The sequence below is a fragment of the Elgaria multicarinata genome, chromosome 4 (genome assembly GCF_023053635.1).
Source record: "Elgaria multicarinata webbii isolate HBS135686 ecotype San Diego chromosome 4, rElgMul1.1.pri, whole genome shotgun sequence".
Classification (NCBI taxonomy): Eukaryota; Metazoa; Chordata; class Lepidosauria; order Squamata; family Anguidae; genus Elgaria; species Elgaria multicarinata.
Window position 1 is genome coordinate 67168549 of NC_086174.1, and position 18616 is coordinate 67187164.

Genomic DNA, 18616 nt, shown 5'->3' on the forward strand with positions numbered 1-18616 from the left:
TAGTCAGTTTGGTTATCTCCTTGGGTCATATAGATCTGCTGGCGAGATCTATATGATACAGTCATGTGACATCCTGGAAGGGAAGATGGACATCACGGGTGCTTTTTTTTTTTTGAAGAGGAGCCGGTTGCACAGTGAAAAAGTAAGGAAACCCCCCCCCAAACTCCGTGTCAATCCCCCCTGCCATCCCAGGGATGAAATTGCTGCCCCCACCCCCATGGGCATGGAGCCACCCTGCGCAGCTCCGTGCCCAATTGAGGACCCAGGAGGCCGCACCATAGCAACCACAGTCCTTGGGGGTATCCTGGGATTGTGGAAAAACCAGGAAATCCCGAGTTTCAATTATCCCGGGGAAAATCTCTGATCATTCCCGGTTGATCCCGGGATCCTCTGTGTATCATGTGGATGCACAGGGATGACCTAGAGATGACCCAAGGATATATGCATGCTGTAGACATGTCCGTGGTTGCCTTATACTGAGTCAGATCATTGGTCCATTTAATCCACTATTGTTGACACTGACCAGCTCTTCAAGGTTTCAGACAGGTGTTTTTCCAGCCCTACCTAGAGATGCTGGGGATTAAACCCGGGACCTTCCTGCACGCAAAGCATGTGCTCTACTACTGAGCAGCAATCCCTCTGGGTGGTCCCTCCTCCTGTGATAATAAGGTGGGTTAATCCCAGTGCTAACAAGGCAGGATACAAATGTTTTAATAAATAAATAAATGCAGCCATAAAAATCTAGAACGAAAAATCTTCACACTCTTTCTAAAGACCAAAAGAGTGGAGGCCAATCATAATTATTGAGGGAGGGCATTCCACAATTTGGGAGCCGCTCAGGAGAAAGCCTTTTCACTTGTGCCCGACAAACGGGCCTCTGTGGGTAATGATGTCCTCAAAAGGGCCTCTCCTGCAGATCGTAATACTCAGGCAGGTTCATAACAAGACACCTGACCCCTTCGATATCTTGAATTGGGCCCAGAATGCATTTCTCATCCAGTGCAGGTCTTTCAGGCAGAGCTGGATTTACGTACAAGGTAAGCAAGCTACAACTTAGGCCCCCGCATTATGAGGGGCCTCGTGTTAGAAAAAAGATAGTCAGACAGACAGACGTTTACAACATTGCCACCGGGAAACCATAAACAACATACATTGAGCAGGGGGTTGGACTCGATGGCCTTGTAGGCCCCTTCCAACTCTGCTATTCTATGATTCTATGATACAAAATGAAGACCTCTTCAGAAGGCGGAACAGTGTTATGTGTTTGACAAACTCCTAAATAATGTGCACACGTATAACTTGCATTTTTAATACCTATATAACACTATCAAATTTCGTTTAATTGTACAGCCCGTATTTTGCATTTAATTTTTTTATTATTTGTTGAAGTGGGAAGGGCTTCACTCATGTTATAGCTTAGGGCCACGACAAGTTTAAATTTGGCCCTGCTTTCAGGATGGGTAATATGGTCACGATACTAATTGCGAATAATCACACAATTAACCACGCAATAAAAATAAAAATAAAAATCCTGCATTCTTGTGCAGCTTCTTGCACAGCTACACTGGTATGGATGCATTTATTCCACTTTTTCTTTCTTTCAAAAAAAGCAACCTGAAATGGCACCATGACCTCCCACTTTTTTCTGCAAGAGCAGCAGTATTCTGTGGCTTGTGACCTATGCTTGCGCTGTTAACACACACGATAATGTACGCGTCACCTTTCAATCTCCTCCTACGTCTCCCACATTTACAATACTATGTGGCACTTGAATGCATTGTAAACACAGCAGATATTGCACGGTGTTAATTAACATGGTACCACAGAGCAGCACAGTGGTGTCCCAGGAACTGCAGGGGCTCCAGTATAGCGTCTCTCTTAATCCAGTTGACTCTACATTAGTCCATTGTTTTGCTGTAATTTATTAGTCCTCTACTCAGTGAAAAGCTGGCATCCCATAAAATGTCAGCTTTTAGTGAGTGAAGAAGTTATTTTCATGCTCCCTGTTCATTGCTAAAGTTGAAGGATTTATATGCAAGATGCTGTGACTAAGGGCCAAGCTACACAATAAAGATGTTGCTAGCAACGATGTCCTTTGTTTTTCTTTTTTGCTCAAAAGTAAGGTCAGAGAACCCAATACAGATTCAAATGTTATCAAGTGGGAGGGAAGGAGAGGGGGGCTTTAATCCTTTGCACCCGACTATGATTCCAATCCAGATTGGTTCCTCTCCACCCGCAATTGCCGTTGCTGAAAAGTGGCCATTCAAAAAGATGAAGTTTTTCACAATGTAAATTGTAGACACATCCCCTAATCCAGATCAAGGCTCCAGTAGGGCAAAAGGATAAAGTTTCCACGCCACATACAAGGGTCCATATCTGTATGAAGTCTCCTGCACGTACTTTTGAATTTTGAGTAAAGAAAAAAATGTATAGCTACATGAACTTTGAAGAAATATATAGTTTGACGTGGGCATGGGTCAGCTATACTAGAAGAAAAAGAAAACAGGACTATCAAGCAAAAGGAATTTATTACAGTGATTGTTTCTGAGATGCCAGCTGTTATTTCATTATAATATAGTGGCTCTTATATGACAGATACTTTGATTACTGGACTGGCAAAACTGTAGAGCAGTTCAAAAATTTGCTGACTGCTATAATTGAGTAGACACAGCTATGATTACAATTAGAGGCAGCAAATATACTTTTTTGTTCAGGCAAAGGTCACGTGGTGCACACTTTGTCAGGATTTCACCTGATTCTAAGAGAGGTTCACCTGACTTGTATTACAGTATGGATTGTTTCTTCATGGATAGGAGAAGATTGACTCATCTTGGCAAGAACCATACATGGGGCGGTACTCTTGAGCACCTTCTCATTCTTGAGACAGAAAAACACCTTAAGGAAGAGATTGGAGAGAAATGGTTTCAGAAATGGTTTCAGAGATGGTTAAACGTTGTTATGCCCTGGCTCGGCATTCAGTACCCATTCCACCGGGCTGTTGCCTACTCAGTTGCTTTTTCCAGAGGTGTTCTATCGTCAAAATTTATGTAAAGTCACAGCTCACAACCTTCATTAAGTACTACTGCATCTATATTCGGGCTAGGAAGGATACTTACTTTGGATGGGCAGTGCTTTCGTTTGTACTGACATGTCCATCTCTTCCCCCTCCTTTGTTAAGTCAGCTAGCTAATCACCCCTATGTGTGATGCACGGAGACCACAAAGAAGGAGAACGATTTGCTTACCCATCACTGTACTTTTTTGAGTGGCCATTTCTGCAGTCACACAACCTACCTTGATACAGGTACTCTGGTATGTTTTTCATTATTCCTCTCAGGTTGGGGGTATCTCTGTGGCACTCTCAGAGGAACTGAGGGGAAAGGCGGGAGCACCGCCCTCTAGGCATGCACCGGAGAGAGTAGGGTATGCTTCTTGCCTAAACAGCTCAGCTCTAGAAAGTTCCAGCTTAGGCTCTGCTCAGGCACAGAGCCTATATGTGTGACTGTACAAGTGACCACTCGGAAAGCTACAGTTACAGGTAAGCAACCCATCCTCCATTTATTTCATTTATATCTTTATAGGCTTTCCTCTTTCCTTATTTATTCCTTCTTTTAAGTAGTGCTGATTGTCCTTCTTTTCCTTTCTAAGAAAGCTCCAAAGAAGAAAACCGACATATTTTCTTTCCAACTGCATATTTAAAATGTATTTTTCCTTTCTTTTTGTTTTACTTTTTAAAAGGGTCCATCTTGCTGGGAAGATGTTGAGGTTCCAAACAGAATAACTGGTACTTGCCGGTCCCAAAACTGCAGTGGAGAAGTTGCGGTAAGAGACTGTCAAAATGTGATGGCTATCAAAAAGTGACATGAGTCATTTAAAGAAATTAAACATAAGAACTAAATTGCGTCAGATTGTAAATTTTAACAGAATTGTGATAGATGAAGGTCATCAGCTCAGTGAAACATCATGTCAACATTTTTAGAAATGACACTGAAGTGAAATCTGTTGAGGCGGAAATCTATGTTTTCACATATGTTTAACTGCTGCCTTGGAATGCTCACGCTGCTTCTGTGGCAAGAAAATGACCTTTGTACAAATAAGATAAATGCTTCTTTAAACAACTAAGTACTATAGACAATCCTTCCGTCACAATGGCATGATTGAACAACTTCTTTCCGATAAACAAATGCTGCTGCTTTGGCTTGTCATTTGTATCCCAGCCTTGATTTTGAATTACACTGCCACCAGAGTTTTGCCTACAGCGATATTTGAGATGAATTTTTAGGTGTCTGCTGGGGGGGGGGGGGGGAATCTGAGGAATTACGAGGAAATCTGAAGGAGTGCCAGAAAGACAAGCAGTACTTATCAAGGGTTTTCATACACTCCAACTGCTTGTACGAATAAAATCAAACTTACCCCATTGTGGCATCAATGGAATATCTGAGCAGAGCCAGTTTTCATTTTCCTGGATTTATGCATATGCCGTTCTTGCTGGATTTTATGGATAATGGCCGTATTCAAATACAGAGTTAACCCCCTTTCCAATGATTTCTGTGAGCTTTCATGCGTTGTGGAGTTTATTTATTACATTTATTGCCCACCTTTCCTCTATCTTGGAATCCAAGGCAATGCACGGGGTGTGTGTGTGTGTGTGTGTCTCAGGTTGTCTCCCATCCAGGCCTGCTTCGCTTCAGACCAGACCCAGACCTGCTTAGTTTCAGCAATGTGATTAATTCATGTGCCCTCAGAATATGCCCTGAGGCATACCACCTATGGAGGGCAACAATAAACTGTGTACATGCAAAATATTTTCCCCATATTTATTTATTTAATACATATTTATACTGCTCAAAAGCCTAAGCTCTCTGGGCAGTTTACAACTAAAACCATAAAATCCAGTTTATTTATTTATTTAAAACATTTATATCCCGCCCTATATCAATAAGATCTCAGGGCAGCGTACAGATAAAAGCATACAGTATGAAACAGTAAATATACACAGCTAAAAACAAATTAAACCATAAACCAAGTTAAATCAATATATAATTTAAAAGCAGTAAAACTATTAAAACAGTTAAAACAATGTGCCAACTTAGTGAATTCAACCATTAAAAGCTTTGTTAAAAAGCCATGTTTCACTTGGCGCCAGAATAAATTCAGCATTTAAAATCACATAATACCAGAATAAATTATAGTCCAGGGAAAGCTTGGATACGTTTTTGGAAGTATTTAAAAGTTATCACATTTTCCGCCTCCTGAACCGCATGAGGGAGGGTTTTCCAGAAGGTGGGTGCCGCTACAGAGAAGGCATGCCGTCGAGGTTCTTCATGACAACATTCTCTTCATGTTGGGATGACGAGCAGGGCCTCCTCTGAACAGGGCCAGCGCTTCCATAGAGGCCAGTTAGGCGTCCGCCTAGAGCGCCAAGGTAAGGGGGCGCTGAACGGCGCACCTGGAAGTCGCCCTCCCACTCCCAGAGCCGCTCTGGCCGAGTGAGGGCAGCTTCCGGGTGCGCCGTTCCGAAGCCTTCCGCCCTGCTCTCCAGCGTCCCTGGCTTGGCTTCAGCTGGGCGCCCGCCCAGCAGCTGAAGCCAACCCCCGGGACACTGGGGGGCGGGGACGGGCGGCTCCATGGTCTGACATCCGGCGCGCGCCGGACGTCAGAACATGGCGCCGTCTGACCGCCCTCCCCCACCTTCCCGGCTTGGCTTTAGCTGGGGGCTCCCAGCCAAACCCAAGCTGGGACGCTGGGGGGAGGGAAGGAACAGCTCCACGTTCTGACTTCCGGCGCACAGCGAAAGTCAGAATGTGGAGCCGTCTGACTGTCCTCCCCCAGCTTCCCGGCTTGGCTTCGGCTGAGGGCTCCCAGCCAAACCCAAGCCGGGATGCGGGGGGGGGGGGAAGGAACAGCTCCACATTCTGACTTCCGGCGCACGGTGAAAGTCAGAATGTGGAGCCATCTGACTGCCCTCCCCCAGCTTCCCGGCTTGGTTTCGGCTGGGGGCTCCCAGCCAAAGACAAGCCGGGACGCTGGAGGAGGGCGGCGAACGGATGGAATTGGAGCTGCCCGCCCACTCCACTGTATCGTCCCGCCAAGCCAGGAGGACTTCAGCCGAGGGACAGGTAACCTGTCTCCACCTACCTGGGGTGGGGGGGATACGGTGTGGGGTGTGTGAAAGCAGCTCACCTTGCCTAGGGTGCAAAAAAGCCTGGCACCGGCCCTGTCCCTGAAGATCATAAATGTTGCCTGGGTGTGTATATGGGAAGGTGGTCTGTTAGGTATACTGGTCCCAAGTTGTTTAGGGCTTTATAGGCTAACAACATAACCTTGTATTATTTATTTATTTATTTAATTACATTTATATACCGCCCCACAGCCGAAGCTCTCTGGGCGGTGTACATGGCTCGGTAGCTAACAGGCAGCCAGTGCAGTTCTTTGAACACTGGTTTTATGTGGGCAGAGCTAGGTGTCCCAGTGAGCACCCTAGCTGCTGTGTTCTGCACAAGCTGCAGCTTCCGAACCACATACATGGGTAGCCCCACATAGAGCGCATTACAGTAGTCTAATCATGAGCTTACCAGAGCATGAATGACCATGGCTAGGCTATCCCTGTCCAGGAATGAGCGTAGCTGGCGTACCAACCGAAGTTAATAATGGGTGCTCTGGGCCACTGAGACCACCTGGGTCTCCAGTGACAAAGATGGATCCAGGAGCACCCCCAAACACAGACCTGCTCCTTTAGAGGGAGTCCAACCCCATCCAGAGCAGGCAAACACCCTATTTCCCAGACCTGGGAACCGCCAGGTATTTACACTCATTTTGGGAGAAGTGACATCTGAAGGTAGCTTGAATGATAACACTAATTTTAACCTTTCAGCAGACCAGTGCATAAAGTTTTCCAAATTCTTCTCATACCTTGGCACCTCCAGTTGCTGTAGTGTTTTATATAGAGATAGGCAACTGCTCAGGCTTGTCCAGGGTTCCCACAGGAAACCTGATGGTTAACTAGACCCTTCAATCATTGTAATACAAACATCAGAATACTTTGCCTCTAATTATGTGTGCGTTAATCATTTCATCTCTTGATTATCACAAAAGGACTGCATTTGTGGCTGGCTTTATGACAAAGCATGGCACCATGCATAATTAAAACAGACCAAATACATTCTGGCCAGAATTTTGGGACAGTGCTCTTGAAACCATATCATGTTGATTGGTGTGATTTACAGCTACACTTAAGGGGTTTAAAAGCTGTGTAGAGTCCTTCACTAGAAATAAAACAGAATACTTTTCTTCTTTATACTGTTCCAGGGCATTGTCTTGAGTCCGGACTGATATGAAGAATGAAGCCAGTTAGATAACCGGCAACTTCTCCGTCAGCATTTTAGTTTTTCTTAGGAGAAAAGCTGCTCCAAAATAATCCTTGATTATGTCATGTAATCCTAACTTTAATCTATGATTAGAAGTAGAGATACATCTGGGTATTTCTCAATCCTGGGAATAACATTACTGATATGTTCTGATAACCAGAATCCAATTGACATAATCTCCTGATCATGTGATGCGTTTATCCTGTAGGATTGTGACTGAGTATTATAGTGGCACACTTTTTAATATCTGTTTGAACACTGAACTACAATGTTGATGAGGGCACTGTAATTACCTGGATAGCAATCGTAAAATAGACAATGTGATTAGAGTTTTCCCTCAGGATTTTAGCTTCCTGTGAAATTGTACAGACCTAGCCATTAGAGATGCTACCAAGTTTTTCCTAAAGCAAAATTTCAAGGTGAATCAGGATGTTCCTTCTCAGGTGAAATATCCAAGGAAGTTTGAGGGAAGCAAAACTGGATTTGAGTAGCAGCACCTTCTTCGGGGGTGGCCCACACATCCCCAAGTTGCTACTGACTTTTGCCTAAAGCAAAAATTCAAACGTAAGTTGGGTGTTGCTGTTCAAACTAATCATCTGATGAATTTTGAGGGAAGTTTTGACAAATGAATAGTGATTAGGGATAGGTAGTAGGAATTATGGGAGTTGCAGTCGAACACACCTGGAGGGCACTAGATTTCGGAAGTCTGATTTAAAGTATGTTTCTAAACAATAGAATGGCAGTATGTTCCATTAGGTTAGGTTTTTTCTTAAAAGCTGCCTGTAGCTATGCAGTCCAGGACTCACAAGTACCTGTAAGCCTCCGTTATTGACCATTGGTTATGGAGCCGCTGCCGTCTGGTAACTGGGGGAAAGGCAGAAGACTACTCCTGCTGCTGCTGCGGCTCTCTTTCCTGATCTTTACTCAGCCTCCTCAGGAGCTCTCTTTTCTGCCTCTTTCTTTCCATCTTCACAGTTTCCTCAGAACCATTTCCCCCAAACTCTGTCTCCTTTTCTCTCCTCACAGTCTCCTCAGAATCAATTTTGGGGTTTAAAATATTATCTTTCAAATAGTACTGACTCCTTGAAGGCGAATATGATTGATGTCTACTATCCTAAATGTTCCAGGCATGTCACTGTATTTAGGAGAGGTGAAAGTGTAAGCATGAGCTTAGTAAACATGTCAAGAGAATAGTCTTCTCATACCCCTGGGGTATCATGCACTCAAGGGCACATTGTATACATTTAAATAGGATTCTGCAGCACTGGATTCCAATTTATTCGTAGTTTTTTTTAGTGTAGAATTGATCTGCTCTGAACAATATCCAGTCCATTTTCCTGCACTGTTGATTCTTGGATAGCATTGTAGAATGGCACCAATGTCATAAATAAATAAATAAACCTATAGAGGTTGCCAGTTGAGTACTTGTAAGCTGGAATGGTAGCTTCAGTTGCATAGACCCAATGTATCTATTCCCATGAACAGACAGCTCTGGGATTTAGGCCCACCATTCTGCTACTGAAAGCCATTCAGCTCCGAGATTGTGGTTAAGCTGGAGCTAATTGCAGCATAGATACCATACCATATGCATATTGCCTTTTCAAAATGAAATCAAACAAATTATATTCTTCTTTCTTAAGGTCCAATATTATTGAAGACATTTCTCATTGGGGAAAACATCATTGTTCTAATTTTAAAACTCTAGAACTTGTAATGGGAAATTATTGTTAAAAGGCACCGTCACGAGAGAGCAGAGTTTTCCTGACTATGAAATGAATGTTCTGTTGCTTGTTTTTTAAGAGCCAGGCAATTAAGCAGTCTCTTTTCCTTAGCCAAGTTGTGGTCGGCATGAAAGGATGATCAAGAGTCTCTTACAGATTCAAGCTTTTGAGAAGGTGAGCAAAGAGACAGAATCACGACCTCGCTAAGAATCACTCTGAAGTAATTCAACCGCAGGGGACTCGTCAGCCCACTGTGACGCACTAGAGAATATATCAAGCTAAGAGATTTGTCTGTCTCAGTGGGGAAATATTAGACATGAGGTTCAGATAAGTCAGAACATGTTATATTCTGAATTTTTAGACTCATGTGAAGGGCATTATTCTGTGCTCTTGATCCTGGCTCTTAACTAGGTACATGAGAAGTGCTCTAGTAATCCTAGAGTCTGCTCCTAACAAAGCCCATCATAAAACAACTGACGGTTGATAGAGGAGAATATTGTCACTTAAGTCTTAGGGTCTAAGAGCTTCAATTGCTTAACCCTTTGAGTTAAAATATAACTAGCACTTTTAATTCAGCCTGATACAAAATATAGCCAGAGCAGGTTCCAAGACATAGATGTACCAAACTTAATCATGAACTGGGAACATGGCATTGATGTGATGGAGGAGCACTGTGCATGCTCCCCTCCCCCAAACAGATGGGCTTATGAGGCAAGGGTCCATGCAAATATCTAATTACCCAGAGCTTTGTTAGTGTGATTTGTCATACTTCCATTAGTGTGGAGACCTTGGCTCATATGTTTCCTGATTCATGTGATGGAAGGGAAGGAGGCACATCATTCCTTCACCATGCAGACCTCCCAACATCTGAGTTAAGATTCTGGTTAGAATTTGGGCTAAGTCTCACAATATATTGTACATTGAAATACTATTAGTGAACTCGGCTGTCCATGTGGATGACTTATGATGCTTTGAGTTGTAGTGCTGTTTTGACCATACACATTCAGTTTCATAGGAAAAAAATTGCTTTCAAAAAGAAATTAAAAGGAGAAGAAATTTCGAAGAAATTCTCATGGATTTGGTTCAGGGTTCTTGTGTTTTCCTTACTTATGAGATGGCTGATGAGTGTGTGTGAGTGTCCCGTCTTTCATGGTACAATGATGTCTCTGACAGCCTCCCAACCGGAGGAAGACATCATGAATTTATTTCTTCCATAGGGCCTTTTCAGATCGGGAAGTGCAGACAGCCTGGGAGACTGTAGAGCAATGGAGAGGTGTGTAAAAGAAAGAAATATCAACACCAACACATATTCAAAATAAATTATAAAATGCCCTGAAAATGAGGCTGAAAAATGGAAGCCTTTTTCATGGGGAAGAAAACTTTTCTGGAAATTGGAGGATAGATTTTGGCACAGTGTTAGCTCTACCCTTTTCCTGGGACTGGATGCAACTCTGTGTATCCATGATCAACGACAGCTAGAGCTGAGCTAAAAATTTTCAGAAAGTCCTGAGATTTTTCTCTCCTTAACCCCTAGAAATAAAATGACATTTTGCAGAATTTTCTTCAAATATGCTTCTCCATTATTTGTGTGTGTGTGTTGGCTGCATTCCTTTCCCCACCCCCTGCCATGCCCTGGAATGATACTAGGGGCTCATCTACACCAAGCAGGATATTGCACTATGAAAGGGGTATATAAAAGGCAGGAGCCACACTACTGCTTTATAGCTGTATTGAAGTGCACTGGCAACTGTTGGGGCCCATTGATACCTACCATATACCGCTTCATAGTGTTATATCCTGCTTGGTGTAGATGCGTCATGGGCCCCAACAGCTGTCAGTGCACTTCCGTACCACTATAAAGCAGTAGAGTAGATCCTGCAGTGCACTTCAATACCGCTATAAAGCAGTAGTGTGGTTCCTGCCTTTTATATACAGCTTTCATACTGCTTTCATAGTGCAATATCCTGCTTGGTGTAGATGAGCCTTAGGTATATAGGGTATTGTTCAGGATGCAAAATTGGGGGCCAGGCTGACAACACAGTTGATGCTGTTGCCATTTGCAGTGGCTGTGCAAAAACAAAAACACAAAATAAAACATCCTTTGGCAAAAAGAAGCTATTCTACAATCCTTGCCAATAATGCCTACCTGTGAGAAATTGTTGGAGAATTTTTCCTCCCCCTGGACAAATTTGGTGAAATTGTCCCAATTTCTCTGCTTACAAATATGGAGGAAAATTTCAAGATGCCACTTCTGCCCAGCTCTAGTTGTATGGGGTTCAGGCAAGTCAGGCTTCAGCATTATAGAAAAAACATGGTGAAACAAATCACTCGCCAAACCTCCCACACAGTCTAGCACCTCACACACTTTATACTAGCCTCCAGCTTCTGACCTCAAATGTGTTGGCAACACCCTTCACCCTATGACCAAAGTACCTCCAATATTTTTGGAAACATTGGTCACAACCAAAACAGGTGATGGCTGTTTGGTTCTGCCTCTGTTGTGGCGAGGGCTTAGCATTGTGGGCCATTGGTGAAGTTACAGATTCCCATTATGGATCTGGTTTTAACCACAGTTTTCAGCGAGTCAGGTTTCCCGGGGAGGCAGGAATGGAACAAGACCGTACCATGGAGAACTCCAAATGGTGCTGGAGCTGGGAGCCAGATAGGTTTGTCTGTAAGCTGCTCTGATAAGCAGCAGCTCATGACTGATCCTTGGATGGGGTTAATTTCCTTTAGGCTGGTTGGCTCACCTCCATACCGACTTTTCCTTAAAGAGGGCTCTTCTGATTTAGCAGCCCCAGGCTTCAATGACACATGGGGTGATGGTAGCATGCTGTTGTCTTTATGGCCGGCATCCTCAGAGTCTGAGGATGACAATGAAACCTCCTCTGAACTTGGCAGGCGGGCAGGTCTTTTGGGTCTTCCTGATGAATTGGGTCTGCAGGAAGCCTCATGGCGTATTTTTCTAACTAAGTCCTTTCCCTGAATTGTTAACTCAGGAGCCTCTTCTTCTGAGGACAAGGGGTCAGGGTCCTTGTCCATGACACTGGGCAAGAGGTGGACAGCACACGCCATGTTCATTTTTCTCTGCCCCTTCAAAAGGAAGTGGGTGGCAGTGGGATGACAGAAGGTTGGAATGTCCTTCCTTTCCCCTGCCCTGCCCCCACTCTGATTTTCCACGCACCATCTTGGCAGTACTCTAAATGGCATTATTGTGCATTCAAACTGGAGTGCTGAGGTTTCAAAAACATGACATTAATTCTATTGATGTGGGACTGTTCCAAGTTAAGTGCCTAGCCTTAGGTAACTTGCTGAATCAGAGCCAAATATTGCCTATGGTAAATAAGTAAAAAAATACCCCATCGTAATGGCAACAATGTCACTGAGATCACTTAAAGCTCTGTCCGAGGAGCTTGAAAGGATGCATGGAGGTGCACTGAAGTGTTTCCAGTGTCACTATGCCTCAACGCATCCTTGAAGAGCTCTATGATGGCTTGAAATTTTATAGTGGGGAAAGAAAATAGACTCCAGGTGGCCTGTTATCCACCGTCTATCATGTCAGTGGTCTGTAGCAGCTGCTTTTGGAGCCTGGGTAGTCTGTTGTGCCAATCTGCAATTAATCTCCTGATCAATGATACAATGTACTGTAATGGCTGTATCTGGAGCTCTTAAGGTACAGTGTACGAGTGAATGCTCCAGGAGTTCTGAAGTCATGGTGCATTAGCAGAAAAGAGCCTGTATGTTCATATTTGTTGATTCATGTTTGCAGATTACATTTACCTACATTTTTCTTTTTCTTAAAGTGAGGTAGCATGAGCCTGACCTGCTACTCAGCAAGGATTTCTGAGATTGGAGACTCCAATGCAGCATCTTAATTTCTCTCCCCAAATCTGCATTTTCACACTTTAGCCTATGGGGGAAATGTGTATTTTCAACTGGGGAAAATGCACACATTTAAAAATGTGGCTTTTTCCTGATCAAAAATGCACATTTTCCCAAAAGGAGGAAGAGGAGGAGGTAGCGGCTCATTTGGGAAGTGAATGAGGCTAAAAAACTTCAAGGGAGATTTTGGGGAATCTCAACAAACACAAACATCACATGTTCACCCATCCCTAGTAAAAGCGATGTTTTCACAAAGGCAATCTGATTTAAGGATGTCTGCCTTGTAAATTATATAGGCCTGATCTTTGCCTTCTGCATGTTCACCATTGATATGCAATGGGTTGGTGGTAGGGATGTGAGATGCTGGAAATTGCATTCCGTTTGAGCCCAATGGTATTCTGCAGATTTTCATTGCAGTAAGTGTACTGGACTGTAGCAGATTTTTTCCACCTGGAAATGTTTTCCACATTTTTGGGGGGTCCTGCAAATTTAAATGCTGGGCAAATTGCTATTCCATTTAGTTCCAAGCCTTTAAACTTGCACAAATTTATCCGCAATTTACTTTCCAGCCTCTAAATTTGAACAAATTTAAAGTCTGAGCAACGAACGGAGGGGAGATTTGCACAACAGGAGTAACTACTCCAAGGAGCTGTGAAAATTTTGGTGGGGCCAATATCTTCCCTTTCTGGACTTGCTAGAGACTTGGAGGGAGTGTTGAAAGTGGAGGACACTGACAAGTATTGAGTTCAATAGTGAAAGGATTACATTGCCAAGTGCTGCTCTTACTGAAGGGATTGCAAATCAGTAAAACCTGAGCTCATTGAGGTTGCCCAAATTCCAAAACCTGTTCTGACTCATATCCATAACAGATTGCAAGCTTAACTTTCTCTTTTCACATGTTCCCAGATGTATGCAGCCATTATGTACATTTTTGAAATGTACACATTTTCTCTCATTGTTTAAAGCATTTAGTTACAGGAAGCCAGATTCTGGCTGGACATCAGGAAAAACTTCCTGAGTGTTAGAGCAGTACAACAATGGAACCAGTTACCTGGGGAGGTCATGGGCTCTCCCATACTAGAGGCATTCAAGAGGCACCTGGACAACCATCTGTCAGGTATGGTTTAAGGTGGATTCCTGCATTGAGCAGGGGGTTGAACTCGATGGCCTTATAAGCCCCTTCCAACTCTACTATTCTATGATTCTATGTTTGTACAGATTTTTTCTATGCATATTTTTCAGATTTACACATTTTCTAAGCACATTTTTTCTTCCACAAATTGCATCACAAAATCAAAAATATACAGATGCTGACCACAGATTGTGTTTGGCTCTGTGTTTGGTTCCAGGAGATGCAAATTAAGTAAATTCTGGTTGAAAATGAACTGAAATGAATTTATCATCATCCTACATTGTTGCTGCTGCCTTCATATTCTAGCGATGAGTGAACTCTCCTGAGCTTGATTCAAAAATGGATCAGCATAACAAGCATATTTGGAGAACATTAAAAAAAAAAACCTCCTAGAAAGTTCTAAATTTACCCGTAATGTAAATTTGCACTGCATATATTGCTTTAAACCATGGGCTGAATCCTGGATGCCAATTGATTGTTAGACAGACCTAAGCAATCTTTCCCAAAGGAGGATATTTAAGACTTCAGGTACTATGGACGAAGCCCAGGAATTTACATAGTATTAGGGAAAGGAGGCTATGCCATCTTTGATCTTGTCTAACTTTAGTGCCGGGAAATTCCCCAACCCATTTGTGGGAACACATTTAAATTGTTTTCTGGTACATGTGGAATATCTTATTATGTTAATTTAAAAAGTATCAGTGCCTTGCTACAATTTTCACTATAACTATCTTTCATAGTTTGTTTGAACTTCATAAATATATTGTGCTATTTGGGAGTTTTTAACTATCATTCTGAGAGGTTTGGTAGTTACGCATTGATGGTTTTCTGGGAGCTTACCTGCTCTAGGTGTTTCTTCTTGAAATTGGCTGCCTTTGTTTGCAGCATCAGGGTTGTTTTATTCTCTGTTTGTGTACTCTATGGATACCAAGCGCCCCCCCCCCCAAAATCAGAATGCCCTCTGGAATTGCTTGCAAGCTAATTTTGACTCTTTGAGGGTTTGGTAGCTTCTAATGGGATCTCCAAAGGCTCATAATTAGCTTGCCAATGTCAGCTCCGGATGACGTGTTGTTATTTATTTTTTATTTCCCACTTGTTTCTGGCGAGAGGAGAGGAGTGTTACAAAATGGCTCTTGGACCTCCCAAAGTTCTCCGTCCCCAATCTATACATCCTTGTTGCATAGAAATGTTCTTTGCTCTGGGCCAGGAGTGAACATGCAGACACATCCTGTTAGTTTGCCGTTGTACACTCCTCACTGAATTTTCATATTAGGTACTTATTTACTACAAAGTGAGTGATGCTTGTCTTCCAAAAATAAAGAATTGATTGATTTGAAAGGTTAGCTGTTATGTCTAAAGTCTGCTGTCTCATTCAATAGCAGCCAAAGGCTTGAGGATGAGAGATTTAATTTCCACAAGAGGATCTCAGTAAGTGTGACCGAAAAAATATCTCATGCAATTATACAGGAACCTGATACCATGATTCTCAGCAGAGCAATGAGCTTATCTGGTGCAAAGAAACCCCCACTAAAATCTAGGCAGCTGACTATATTTACAATTTGATTCTTTATATGAAGTTGAACTGTTCCGGTAATACACTTCCTAATATAAATTAATACTCAAATCTGTATTTAAAAAGAAGAAGCAGTAGAATATAAATTATACAGTGATTTAACAGCACCTTTCTGAGGTTATGCTTTTGAAATTTTCAGCATCCCAATTTGGGGAGTTCTGTCTAGTCCTCTTTCTAGAGTGGAGCTGATATTTAGCCAATCTTCATTATGCAGCTGCATGGAGTGCAGAGTGCAGCTGCTTGGCACAACAGCCGTGCAGATTCTGAAGGGGATTACAGATGGCCACACATTTTACTGGATAATGTTCATAAAGTCTGGCATGGAATAGGGGAAGAATCTAGTCATCAGGTAGTCTGGGAAATTCAAGAATCTGAGGCCCACCATGGCATACAGTACAGAATTATTTTTGGTTGAGGGGGCAGCCCCCTGTGGGCCGTATGACATCAAGTGGGTGTGGCCACAACCACCTGACTTCGTTTGCTCCCTGTTCCAAGCACAAGGTGGTGGTTGCACCTGATGCTTGGGCCTGGGACCAGGCTTCACTTCTCATGAGCTTCCCCACATGAAGTGAAGCTGAGCCAAACTAGCCCTCGTTACTCCTCTAATGGGAAATGATGGAGGCCATCTTGGAGCCCCGCCCCTTGGAGGAACCCCAGGAGTGAATGAGCTGGATTGGGGTGCCCCACAGTGTAGATTAGGACCATGGGCCAGAGGTTCTGCACCCTTGGCATAAACTGAAAACATGGACCCATCCTGCAACCTTGGTGTGTGGCAGGTATGCCAGGCCAGTCCCTGAACTAAGCTGAGGTCTTGAATTGACACCCCAGGAACGATTCTAGGGACCCCCCAGTGGAGACAATGCTGCCCAACTCCTGCTATCCCTGCTGTAATCTTACTCACCTGGACTCAATTGGGCTTATTTCTGAGTAGACCTGAATAGGATTGCCCTAAAAAATTTAGAAGAGCCCTATGTATTTTATTCTCACAATGGCCAACCAGATGGACATGAACTCGATAATATCCCCAACAATGCCTTTGATACTGGAGGTAATAGACATATTCAAGGAGGAGGGGCGTAGGGGTAGAGTGTGAACTAGAAAAAGAATAAAGATGGAAACCCTTTTACCCCAAATTTTATGACAAGAAAGTTTGATTTTGTTCATGCTTTTAGACATAGGGACTTGGTGATATGCCATACAATAGAATTATTCTGCCAGGTCTTCAGTAACTGTTTCTGTATATTTACGTGTGTGTGTGTGTGTGTGTGTGTGTGTGTGTGTGTGTGTGTGTGTGTCATACTACATCTTAGAGGAAGGTGACCCCTGGCTGTATTATAAGAAAACGGGGGGGGGGGGAATAAAAGTTGGAAAACAAGGGATACCTTACTTTTCTATTAGGCAAAACTTTGATAGGACTTAAACTCATTTCCACTCCAGCAAAGAAGTATGATAGAACAAAAAACCCAATTCTGCCTTTCATAAAATATGCATCACCTTTTTGTACAATGCTAATAAATTTTGAAAAGGCCATTCTGAAGTATTCATTTTAGTTTTTGAGCTTTGCTGGAATATTTGTCTTTTCAAACAATCATGCATACCACCTGATATTGTACATTTGTTTTTATCTCATTTTAATTTTGAAAAGGGCTTTATTGCACAGTTGAATAGAACAAAGAGGTCTTGATATCACAAAGTCTGGTCAGATGCTCTGAATTATGAGGGCATACTCAAATCTCCTAGTTTAGGGGGTGGGTAAACTGTGGCACTCCAGATGTTGTTAGACCCCAACTTCTATCAGCTCCAGCAAGCATGCAGTTTACCATTGGAGGGGGCAGAAACCCCTGACCTAGTTCCTTCTTATACGAGGCCTGAACTTGTTCAGTCTCACTAAGCTGTATGCAATCCACCCTGCTTTACATGGTGGTTTATCTAGGACAATTTCCCCCAACCTGGTACCTCCAGATATTTCAGATTACAGCACTCAGCATTCCTGACCATTGGCCATGCTGATGGGAATTGAAGTCCAAAACCTCCAGAGGTCACCAGGGTGGGGAATGCTGCTTTAGGAGCCTAGTAAACCTGTTTTTGCTGTCTGTTTGTACCTGTGAAAACAGGAGTGGAGTGTTTTCCAAGTCCTGGGCAAGTAATTTCAAAAGCCGCCATGAATTGCAGTCCGGAAATTTTCCTTGACCCATTTTAGGGCAGAAATCTTATTTCATTTACAAATTTACTCTGAGAGAAATGAAAGTGTGCATTCCTGAATCTCAAATGAATAGATAGTGAGTTTACATACCATTTAAGATGTAGTGTTGTGAAATATTTTGAAATCAACAGATAGAAGACAGCTGAGGGTGGATGGAGTGAATTGGATGGACTATGTTGAACATCTCAAGTTTCTTTTCTTGAGAATATTCAAATGAAGTTCCTTGAGGAGTATTGCGTTGTCTTATAGGACAATTCACTAAAGTTATGGTTTCCTTTCTTTTCTGTTTTAGGGTACATCTGTAATTATTTAGTAGTCTTTGATCAATTTTTTTTTTTTTTTTTGCTTTAGCACTTGGTTAGTATATTTGAAAATGGAAACACACACACACACTCATGAAATAAAGGACGGCATAGCCAGACATCTCAGTTTCTTTGTGTATTTGAACTTTTCTCCTTCATGGAGCCCCTTTAGTGTTTTAAATTGGCATAAAAATTCAAACCTGATTGCCGGTGGAAATTAAGCCTGGAGAAATGGGTGGATTCTCTACAGGAAACTCTTGATAATAAATTTGAACAGTTGGATTCTGCTTTGAGGACTGATATGAACACGTAAGACCTGTTATTCAGCAAGAGGCATCTAGCATAAGATGATGGAGATACATTTTAAATAGCTTCTCTGATGCAAAGATTTATTCTTGGCTATTATAAATCGTTAGACCATGCATATCTTTAACAAT

General features: G+C 42.7%; 1 protein-coding gene across 1 annotated transcript in view; it reads left to right on the forward strand.

Moving 5' to 3' along the window:
* The window catches only part of PRKN (parkin RBR E3 ubiquitin protein ligase), an 887548-nt gene that overhangs the window by 407476 nt on the left and 461456 nt on the right, over window positions 1-18616 (forward strand). Inside the window, exon 5 of the mRNA XM_063124475.1 lies at window positions 3738-3821. Within this exon, the coding sequence (XP_062980545.1) occupies window positions 3738-3821 (84 nt within the window). The remainder of the gene's footprint in view (window positions 1-3737; window positions 3822-18616) is intronic.